The sequence below is a fragment of the Athene cunicularia genome (genome assembly GCF_003259725.1).
Source record: "Athene cunicularia isolate RWA chromosome 1 unlocalized genomic scaffold, athCun1 chr1_part2, whole genome shotgun sequence".
NCBI lineage: Eukaryota > Metazoa > Chordata > Aves > Strigiformes > Strigidae > Athene > Athene cunicularia.
The window spans coordinates 1,799,599-1,809,743 of record NW_020799092.1 but is presented as its reverse complement, the minus strand read 5'-3'; the positions used below and the strand labels follow the sequence as shown (position 1 = coordinate 1,809,743).

The 10,145-nt window shown below is 56.8% G+C and overlaps 1 protein-coding gene across 4 annotated transcripts; it reads left to right on the top strand.

Moving 5' to 3' along the window:
* The first annotated feature begins 58 nt into the window (after positions 1-58).
* On the top strand, positions 59-9,983 carry SUN2 (Sad1 and UNC84 domain containing 2). Of its 4 annotated transcripts, none has more exons than XM_026841192.1 (17): positions 59-245; positions 779-951; positions 1,103-1,237; positions 1,408-1,503; positions 1,696-1,789; positions 2,010-2,080; positions 2,337-2,461; positions 2,820-3,050; positions 3,131-3,208; positions 3,288-3,331; positions 3,796-3,949; positions 4,035-4,262; positions 5,303-5,387; positions 5,479-5,594; positions 5,783-5,950; positions 6,295-6,387; positions 6,501-9,983. In XM_026841192.1, the coding sequence occupies exons 1-17, from the start codon at positions 118-120 to the stop codon at positions 6,612-6,614; spliced, it is 2,133 nt and encodes a 710-aa protein (XP_026696993.1). In that variant the 5' UTR covers positions 59-117; the 3' UTR covers positions 6,615-9,983. The 4 variants fall into 4 exon arrangements, 2 of the variants coding, with proteins under 2 accessions (XP_026696993.1, XP_026696992.1); XM_026841191.1 differs by having other exon boundaries at positions 776-951; XR_003397652.1 differs by lacking the exon at positions 6,501-9,983 and having other exon boundaries at positions 776-951; positions 5,787-5,950.
* Positions 9,984-10,145: the final 162 nt, after the last annotated feature.

The following is a 10,145-nucleotide window of genomic DNA, read 5'->3' as shown; positions in this document are numbered from 1 at the left end:
GCTGCAGGGCTGCCCTCCGGCGCGAGTAGGGTTCCTCCAGGCGAGCCCTCTCCCACTGGCACTTTCCTCTCCCCCGGCCCCTCGCCAAGTGACCCGTGACACCCCCGCGCCGCCGCCATGTCCCGCCGCAGCCAGCGCCTCCTCACCACACGCTATTACCCCGGGGACGACGATGCCACGACCAGCAGCAGCGGCAGCTCCCTGCTGGAGGGCCAGCAGCTCCCCTTCAAGGAGAGCACGGGCAGGTTAGTGGGGTGCAGGGGGTGGGGTTCCTCCCGCCCCCCCTAAAGGCGGCCTGAGCTCCGTCCCGCACCGCGGCCTGGGCACCTTCCCGAGGGGGGACACGGGGCAGCTCGCAGAGGAGAGCGCGGGGTGAGCCCAGCATGGCCGCCCTGGCGCTGGCGGTGCCCCTGCTCCAGCAGGAGCCCAGTGCCCCCCACCCCAGCACCCTGCGTGCCCCCTGCCCTGGGCAGCTCGGGGTGGCTGCCGCCTCGGGCTCGCCGGTGGGCGGGAGGTGGCTGTAAGCGCTGGGCCGGAAAACCGCAGCTGTGTGAGCGGAAGCGGTGCCGGCAGCTGCCCGGGAAGGGCGGGAGGGCCTTTCGCAAAGCGGCGGTTGCACCCTCCGAAACCTGCCGCCGTCTGGTACAGTGGGGTGAGTGAAGGGAAATGATGCCGGCCCAGGGATTGACATTCCCCGGGTCTCTCCCACGGGTGCCCTGTGACCTGCCTTCGTGCCATAACCACGCGTGGCTGATGAGCCTGTTCTTGTCCCCAGCAGGATGATCAGGAGGAAATCGAGTAGCATGAAGCGCCTCTCCCCTGCCCCTAGCACCCAAACCTCTTACTACAGCGAGTCCCTGATGAGTGAGTCTTACCTGGGAGGCAGCCGGGGCCTTGCCGCCCTGGGCAGCTCTATGCTGGATGATGCCCTGGACAGCAGCACATACTGGGGTGAGCCCTTCCTTCTCCCACAGCAACTGGGGACTTCCATGAGCACTGGGGGGTGATGTTGGGGCAGCCCCCTGGCCAGTTGACTGGGTTATTCCCTTTGGGTGTGGTGGTGGGTGGTTTCTCAGGGGGTGACTCTGTTTTATGGGGGCAGATGGGGAGCTCTCCACCAGGAGGAGAAGAGGCACAGGGGACACTGAGTCCAGTAAGATCAATGGGCTGATGGAGAGCAAGACATACGACACCTACGCCTCTTCGTCTGGGTACTCCTCAGAAGATGACTATGCCGGTAGGATTGCACCAGCCTCTCGCGGTGGCAGGAATGCTGGGGCAGATGTCCCCAGGGGGCTGCCATACCCCTGCATGCCACCTTCTATGCAAAACCTTTACCCTGGGGGATGCGCAGAGATGCAGGCAGGCTCTATTTGGTGACTTACTGCCTCACTTCTTCCTTTCCAGGTCACTTCTACTCAGGCCAGAGTAGCTCCGGGTCAGGGCTGAGGAACGTGGCCTCCCGGGTGGGCTCCTTTCTCTGGCAGGTGCTCACCTCCCCGGGTGAGTGGAGGGCTGGTGGGGGCAGTTTTTAGCAGCACCTTTCTTCCCTGCCAGCATCTCTACTCCCCACACGCTGTGTGTGCCATTCCCTGATCAGTTGGACGGGTTTTATGCTGCTGTGGGAACAAACTTGGGGACAGAGGGGATGCCTCTGCTGGGATCCCACTTGAGGCTTGGTTTCTCTCCCAGCAGTTCGTTTCATGGGGTGGCTGTTCTCCAAGCTAGCGGCTGCCTGGCACCACCTCACCAGCGCAGCTCCCCGCCTGGGCAGTGTCCCTTTCTCCAGGTGAGTGTGGTGGCAGGACACTAGGATGGGGGAGGCACGGGGAAATCCTGCAGTACCTGTGGAGAGGGGGTGCCCTGCAGAGCCTGCCATGCATTGGGTCGGTGTCTCGTGCTGAAGCCTGGCTGGGCTTTGCTGTCCCTCTGGCCCCCATCCAGAGGAGCACTGCAGTGGGGGAAGGTGCTGGAGTCCTACAGAAACCTCCTTCTTCCCTGTGCCCTAGGCGCTACCCATGGCTGAAGAGGTCCCTGCTTCTGATGCTGCTCCTCCTGCTCCTCGCTGCTGCTGCCTACGGTGAGTCGGCCTGGCTCAATCTCTTCCCCTGAGATCTGGGGCAGTGCAGAGTGTCCAACTGCTGTAGCCAGGGGATAGGATGGGATGGCCCTGAGCTCAGTGTTCGTGGTTCCTGATACCCTGGTGCATCTGCACCCCTGTCCTGGGGCCTCTTGGTAACCCCAGGCGATACACCTTTGCACATCCACACTGTGCCCCCAACTGTGGCCTGTTACCAGCCTGCTGTTTTAACCATATCATCTCCCTGCATGCCCAGGAGCTTGGTACTTCTACCCGTATGGGCTGGCAACACTTAGCCTCCCCGCCTTCCCGTGGTGGGGAGCTGGAAAGCTTTCCTCCTCCGATGTGTCTGGGGCAGGGGACCTGACCGCACTGGACCAGGTAGGCCTTGGCAAAGGCATGGCACTGGCCCAGGTGGGGTGGGTGCCTTGCAGGGAGAGCCAGAACAGTGTGGTCCATGGCTGGAGGAGCCCTCCCAGGGGATGGGGACATGGTGAAGGATGGGGCAGGTGGTGGCTTCATGCTGGTGGAAATGGCTCCCTCAGCTTCTGGCCATCTCACTCTCAGGGTGTCCCAGGGATGGAGCAGGGGGGAAGCAGCAGATAAATAAGATGCCATTGACTCTGGGGGCCAGGTGGTGTGGGTCCCATTTCACAGGGGTCTCTCTAGAGCAGGCAGTCCGCCTGGGGATCAGCACCTCCCCAGGGAGCTGCATCGTGCCCTGCCTTTGCCACCACAGGGGTTGTGGGGGGAGCACCGGCTCCTGGCTCACCTCCAGGCCCTGGAGAAGCGCTTTGAGGTGCTGGAGGCCAAGATGTCACAGTGGGAGCTGCAGCGGGGAGCAGCAGCAATGGCGTCAGGGGGAGAGCCGCCCCCAGGGGACATCCTCACACTGCTGGAGGGGCTGGTGAGCCACCGGGAAGAGGGGCTGAAGGAGCGTCTCCGCACTGATGTGACCAGCCATCTCCAGGTGAGGGGTGCAGGGGGCATGTGGGGAGATGGGGCCATGCAGGGTCAGGCTCTGATGTTCCCCTGTTTTTCACCCTGCAGGGTGAACTGGATGCCCTCCGAGCCCATGTGCAGAGGGATTTAGACGGACGCCTGGGGAAGATGGCACAAGCCTCTCAGGTAAGGGGACGAGTGTGTGGTGGTACCTGAGCAGGACATCCTCACCGCAGGTATCACACCCTTCCCCTTCTCCTGGCAGGAGATGGAGGCACACTTGCTGGAGCTGAACTCGGAGTGGCAGAGGTAACGCTGGCTATCCGGGCAGAGTTGCTGCTCTGTTAGGGCTTGGCGGGTATCAGGTGAAATCTCCGCAGCAGTGCTTAGTGGGGGGTTTCCAGGTCTGGTTTGCTTGGGCCAAAGTAGAGATTGAGAGGTACAATCTTTGGAGGAAAGGAGGGATGGGTGCAAGGGTATGTCAACAAGCAAGTGCCCTGGCTGGCAGCAGGGCTGAAAGTGTGATTGCTGCAAGTGGCCTTTGCCACTATCATTTTATATCACTGTGGGGAACTTGGCCTTTCAGCTGAGGGGCAAGCTGGGAGTGCTTTCCATGGGATGCAGTAGAAGAGGTCAATGCCACAGGAATTAAAGCCCTTTGGGGCTGGAGATGAGGTTGAGCATTGGTGATGGGGGATCAACCTCCTCTTCCAGTTTGCAGAGGAAAGCTGGGACTGTCCATGCAAGATTTTGTTGCCTTTCTCTTGGCACAGCTCGGTGCAGGGGAGCTTCCAGCAGGAGGTGGGCAAGCTGGAGCAGGAGGTGGCAGCATTGAGAAGAGAGCTGGTTGGCCTCAAGTCGGACCAGGAGGTGATGGGGAAGCACATGGAGGGGTTGCTGGAGCAGCTGAAGGCAGTGCGGGCTGATGTGAGTCCCTGGTCCCCATCCTGTTTGGCAGAGGAAGGCATGAGGGTCCCTGCCCCAGGGCTGAGCTCTGTCTCCACTGTTTCAGGTGGAAGCACAGTTTCCGGCATGGGTCAGTCGGTTCCTGTCGGGGTCCCAGCAGGATGGTGCCTCTGGCCTCGTCCTGCAACGGGAAGACTTGCAAGTGGAGCTTCAAGCCCTGGAGCGCAAGATCCTGGCCAAAGTCTTGGAGGACCGAAGGCTATCGGCACGGGATGCTCAGGCCAGTATTGGAGTGGCCCTGCAGCAAGGGGGTACCGCAGGGATGACAGAGGAGGTGAGTGCTGGCCTGAACCCCTGGGACGTGATGGTGACCACAGGTGTGGGATTGGGGGCTGTGCCCCATTGTGTGTGTGCAGGGGCTGGCACGTGTGCCTGGCAGGTAGTAGAGCTGTGGGGACAGCCCTTAGAGCTGGGACAGGGATCCTGGGTTCACATCCCACCTGGCAGGAGCATCCCTGAAACTCCCTCATCTGTTCTCTGCTACCAGCCTGCCATGGGCTGTACCTGTGCCCTGCTCTGGCAGATGTCACAGGTGGTGATTTCTGCACTCGTGCAAGGCTCCTGCTGTCTTAAATCCAAATTTATCATGCACATTTCACCCAGAGGATAGGGCAGGTACCAGAAAGGTTTCTATGGGTTGAGCATCTTGCTTACCCCTGTCCTTCAGCAGCACTACCAAGTCATTTGGGGCAAAGCATTTCAACAGGATGACAGCAAGGGAAAAAATGAGCCTGCTTGCTTTGGAAACAGTTGTTGGCAATTCCCTGTGGAGGTAGTGGAGGGGGAGGGATCAAGCTGGGATTAGCAATCCCCACAGTCTGCACAAGCTTTGTGCATGCCATAGTCTGTAGCAGCTCCTAGGGCTGGGTTTAGCCCCAGAAGGATGCTCCAGCCAGCTCTCCCTTGTCCAGATTTGGGGAGCTCCCATTGATCCTGTGGGAATGAGGCAGGAGGGACCAGCAGATGATGCTGGGGGAAAGTTGGTGGGCTGTCTGGTTGTGTCTGGTACCCACTGAGGGATATTCCTCTTCTGAGGCCAGCCCCTCTTTTGAGATGGGGACAGGCAAGCCCAATGTGCCTGGCCACCACCCCTTTGTTGCACAGCTCCTCTTGTTGAGGGGTATTTTTATCAACCTCTAACAAGGCTTCCCAGCCAAATGTGTGTCCTCTCACTTTTGCCACGGTGATTCATCGCCTGGCTGTTTTGTGGGAAGGTCCTTGGTCTCTTTCAGTCCTTGCAGGCTGGAGGTGGGTGGGGGCCAGGACACTCATACTAGCCCTTCACCCCTCTTGTACCCTTTGCTCCTGCTGCAGCAAGTACACCTCATTGTGGACCAGGCCCTGAAGCGCTACAGTGAGGACCGTGTGGGGATGGTTGACTATGCCCTGGAGTCAGCAGGTAGGTGGTGGGGGACGCTCACCCACCTAGGATGAGTTGAGGAGGGGTGCTGGCATACAGCTTACCTGCTGCTGTCCTTTCTTCGTGTCAGGAGCCAGTGTCATCAACACCCGCTGCTCAGAGACCTATGAGACACGGACGGCACTGCTGAGCTTGTTTGGCATCCCCCTGTGGTACCACTCGCAGTCCCCCCGTGTCATCCTGCAGGTGGGCACCCTCAGGGCGAGACCCCAATGATGAGGCAGAGCGGGGAGGACTGGCCTGACTGTTTCTCTCCTGGGTTTGGTGGGTTTTATTGGGATGTTGCTCCAAGCAAGCAACCAGGCTGATGTTGAGGGGAGAAAAATGGCACTGGTGGTGATAACATTGTTGGTGTCTTGCTCCCACAATTGTAGCCAGACGTCAACCCTGGGAACTGCTGGGCATTTCGTGGGTCCCAGGGCTTTGCCATCATCCGCCTCTCCAGCACCATCCGCCCTACAGCTGTGACACTGGAGCACATCCCAAAAGCCCTCTCACCCCGGGGCACCATCCCCAGTGCCCCCAAGGACTTCACTGTTTATGTGAGTACCCTTGCCTGGACCCTTGGGAGGAATTGGGTAACATGGTGGGAGGGTGCCGTTGGTAGAGGATGTAGGAGGGGAGGGCTAGAGAGCCCCATGCCTCACTGTGGGAGAAGGGGAGCGCTGTGCTTCAGGAAGGGTTTTGGGGGACACTGGGAGAGAGGGGATTGAGTAAGTGTAACTCTCAGTCTTTCCCATTGGCTCCTGTCTCCATTTGTCTGTTTTGGCCTGGAAGAGCAGGAGTCAAGTGTGCTTGTGCCTCTGTCTCCCTCTTCTGCCTTGGGTGTACTCATCGCCTCTGGTCTCCCTTGGTTCTCCCTTTCTGCCTCTCTGACCTTCTGTAGGGCTTGAAGGAAGAGGGAGAGGAGGAGGGCCACCTTCTTGGGCAGTTCACTTACAACCACGATGGTGACCCCATCCAAACGTTTTACTTGGAGGTAAGTGCTTTGCCTTTAGAATACCAGACCCCAAGAAGAAAGTGGGGTCCCTGGAGTCTTGAGTCCTCAAGATCTCTCAAGGACTGGTTTTTTTCTTTCCCCCTCTCCCCAAGGGTGATGCTGTGGGCACATATCAGCTAGTGGAGCTCCGGGTGCTGAGCAATTGGGGGCACCCTGAATACACCTGCATCTACCGCTTCCGTGTGCACGGGGAGCCGGCGCACTGACCCCCGGATGCTGCGCGGGATGAGTATGCTGCCAGGCTGAGAGCAGACAGGGGGATTCGTCTGGTTCGCCGCTTTGCACGTAGAAATCCTGGGATGTGCCAGCAGCCACCCCAGAGACCTGCTCCCCTTGGGGGAGGAGAAAAGCTGGTGTTTAAGGGGTGAGGCTTTCACTCTTCCATGGACTGGGGAGGCAAGGCAAGAGCATCCCACGTGGGTCCTAGCGCAGGCTGGCTTGTCAGTGCATATAGGACACTTTAACTTTTTAAGCTAACTTTTTTTTTTAATCAGGTCTGCGCAGCCCCTCATTCCTGTTGCCCTGCTCCTTTCTGATGGTGTGCCTAATGTTGCTGGGGCTTGGGAAAGGGATATGTAATTTTGCGATGTGCTTCATGGAGGCTTGGGCATTACACGGTGTATGGGACCGTGGTGACTGGCTGGGTGCTGCTGTGGTAGGTAGGAGCCACTGGTCACAGCCACCAAGTCTCTACTGTCCACGTGGGGTCACTTTTCCTGCCTTGGCGTTGGCTTAGGTAAAGATCTCCAGACCTCTGATGCTAGGCTGGCAGAGAGGAAATAGGACAGTATTAAGAAAGTATTAACATAAAACTAACAGTCTGGGACAGCAGGAGAGAAGAAATTTGGCATGTGTTGGTGACAGAATCCACCCCAGTGCTGTTGTCAGTCTGCTCAAGCCCTACTGCTGCTGTCGGCTGTGTTGGGCCTTGGCGGTGCTGTCAGCCCTCTTGGCTGGCTGGCTCCCTGGGGTTAAGCTTGATGCTATTGAAAACACCTGTTGCCTGCTTCCCTTTTTGGGTTTGTTGTGGTTTGGGGGTTTTGGTTGTTTAGTAGTTGTGTGGTGGTTTTTTTTTTTTTTTAAAGGGTGGGGAGGGGGGTGGTTTTCCATTTGGGGTGTTGCAGATTCTTTTTTTTGTAGTAACAAAGGAAAAAAATTACTTTTTCCACACAATTTCTACTTAACTTGAGAATATTACATGGCACTGCTTGGGCAGAGAGGGCTAGAACTTAGTTTAGTAGGAGAACAGTGCACATAGTAGGATAGGCTAGAATAAGATGGGCAGAGCTGTTTAAAATACGGGCTTTGAGTTGTCAGTGGTTTGATAGCTGGACCTGGGAGACAAGGTACTCTGTGGACTGCTGCCTGGCAGGGTGCTGGAGGCATACCTGCCCTCTTTGCTCCAGAGATGTCCTCTGAGACTGCAATGTGCAGCCAGGGCCCCTCACCCATGGCTATGTATAGGTGACTGTTCACAGCGAATGGGAGCTGCTGCCCTGGTGCTATGCAACACTCTGTCCCTCAGTGGGCTGCTGAGTGGGAGATAGGGCAGAGGGGAGACCTCCTTCCCCAGGGGTGGCAGGTGCCAGCATGCTGCTTCACCTCATGGGGGCAGCAGGGCCTCCCCCTACCTGCAGCGTTCAGGGCTGTCTCGGTCACCTCTTGGTCCCCAGTGGCAGATGGCTGGCGTGGGCTGACCTCCTTTCTCTTGGAAAGACTCCCTTTTCCTCTCCCTCCTGCCTTCTCACTGGCATTGCTCAGCTCCCCCAGCCCTGGCTGCAGAGGACTGGGCCAGAGCAGGATGGGGAGTCCTGCCTGCATTGGGCACATAAATCCCATGAGTGGTGGCAGGGGACTGCAGGAAGGATGCATAGGGACCTTCCCCAGGCTGAGTGCCAGGGCCATCTGGCCACTCCACCTTCTGGCTGCCTGCAAGCACACTTAGTTTGGCTTATGATTTTGGCATTTACAAACCTCCGTATTGTGTTTTGTTGGGGGGAGCTAAAGGGCTCATATTTAGTGTTTCAGCCCTGTCTGATGCTGGCATCATCTTCCCCTGGCACCGTGAGCTGGGGGAGAGCACTGTGAATTGAGTCTTGCTCTGGTGTTCTCTGCTTGAAGTGCTGTAAGGTGAGGGGTGTAGAGGAGGGGAAGGGGCTGAAGAGGTTTCTCCCTTCAGCATGCTCTGATGTACATCAGGCAGAGGTGCCGAGCCCTGCACCCCTCCCTGCCAGCCCAATGGGTTGCGAGTAATGGTGGCACATCCCTTCTGGAGGGGTGTTCTTGCTCCAGGCACAGGAAGTAAGCCTGAAGGGTGCAACCCCCTTGCTAACAGGTTAAAATTATCCCCTGGAGCGCCCTGCAATGATGGGAGGCTGCTGCAGGGAGAAAGTAGAGCTGCCACCAGATCCAGTGACAATAAATTCTCTCCTATATTGAGCATAGTCTTAATTCTTGGCATCCACTGCTGAAGTTATTTTAAACTTGTCTACAACTGCCTGCTTGCCTTGGAGTCATGTCCATGAGTGACCTGCATGCACAGAATTGTGCTTTTATGAATGCCTAGACCTGTCCTGGGCTCAATAGAGCAGCTCCTGTATTTAACTGAAGAGAGAGCAGAGATGAAGCTCTCCTCCTTCCCCAGGTGTTCTCTGGCTGCTGTAGCAAATGCCATAACCAATGAGGCTTGAAAACCCCTTTTTTTTATGTCCCTTCTTGACTCCCTATCCTCTGGGTGGTTGGGCTGTCAGGACAGACAGGGTCTTTTTACCACAAAATCACTTTTTCTTGGGCAATCAGGCATGCTGGTGAGAGTTGGGAAAGGGGGACCCAAAAGGGGAGTTGGAGCAGGGTCTCTGCTCCTTCCCAAGCGAGTGTTAAGGGCTGGCTGTGGGGTAGGGAGCACTTGGCTTTACAGGGCAAGCTTGCCTTGTCCTTTTGGAAAATCTCTGCTGCTGTGAGGTAAAACCGCCTGGAGCCACCACTCAGAGGTCACCCCTGGGGGTTTATGGGGGTATTGCTGGCTTTAAAGGCCTCACCATGCCAACTCTGTGAGGAGCCCCAGGAAGGCAGGCTGAGGCTAGGTGCAGTTTTTCATCCTCCAAATTCTTCATCTGTGCTGTGCTGCAGCCTGAGCACCTGTACCGAGTGCCTGGCCAACTGGGTCTTGCAGGGGTTTACAGGATTTCTGCAATGCTTTCCTGAGCTGCAGAGGAAAAGGGGGCACATAAAACTGCTAGTTCAGCATGTGCATCTCTGCCCAGGGGTATTTAATCCTAGTGCTGATGCAGAAGATAAGCTGGGTGAGGCAGGAGAAATGTGAAACAGCTGTCAGAGCAGATTTCCCTTATTTACTCCATTTCCCTCCTCTCTTCTCCCTCCTTCTCCATTTGCCCTGCATGTGTTACAAATTAGCCCTGCAGAAACAGATGGTTACAGGCAGGAGACAAGTTTGTATTTGCTGTAGCCTGCTGCAAATGCTGCACTGTTTTGTTCATTTTATTTTCTAATCAACAGATTGTAACTTATGCCTATGCAAGAAAAAAGACCAAGACAAATAAATTATATCAAAACTGCTGTGTTTTGCAGGTGAATTTGCTGGTGTGAATGATGCACAGCTAGGAGAGATCAGTGAATTCTTCTTGGAGTTCTTCTCATCCTTGTTTTCCAGCCTGACATACTAACTCTAGGGTCAGTAGTTTCCACCTTGTCCCAGAGCAGGCTCTGGGATGTAAAAA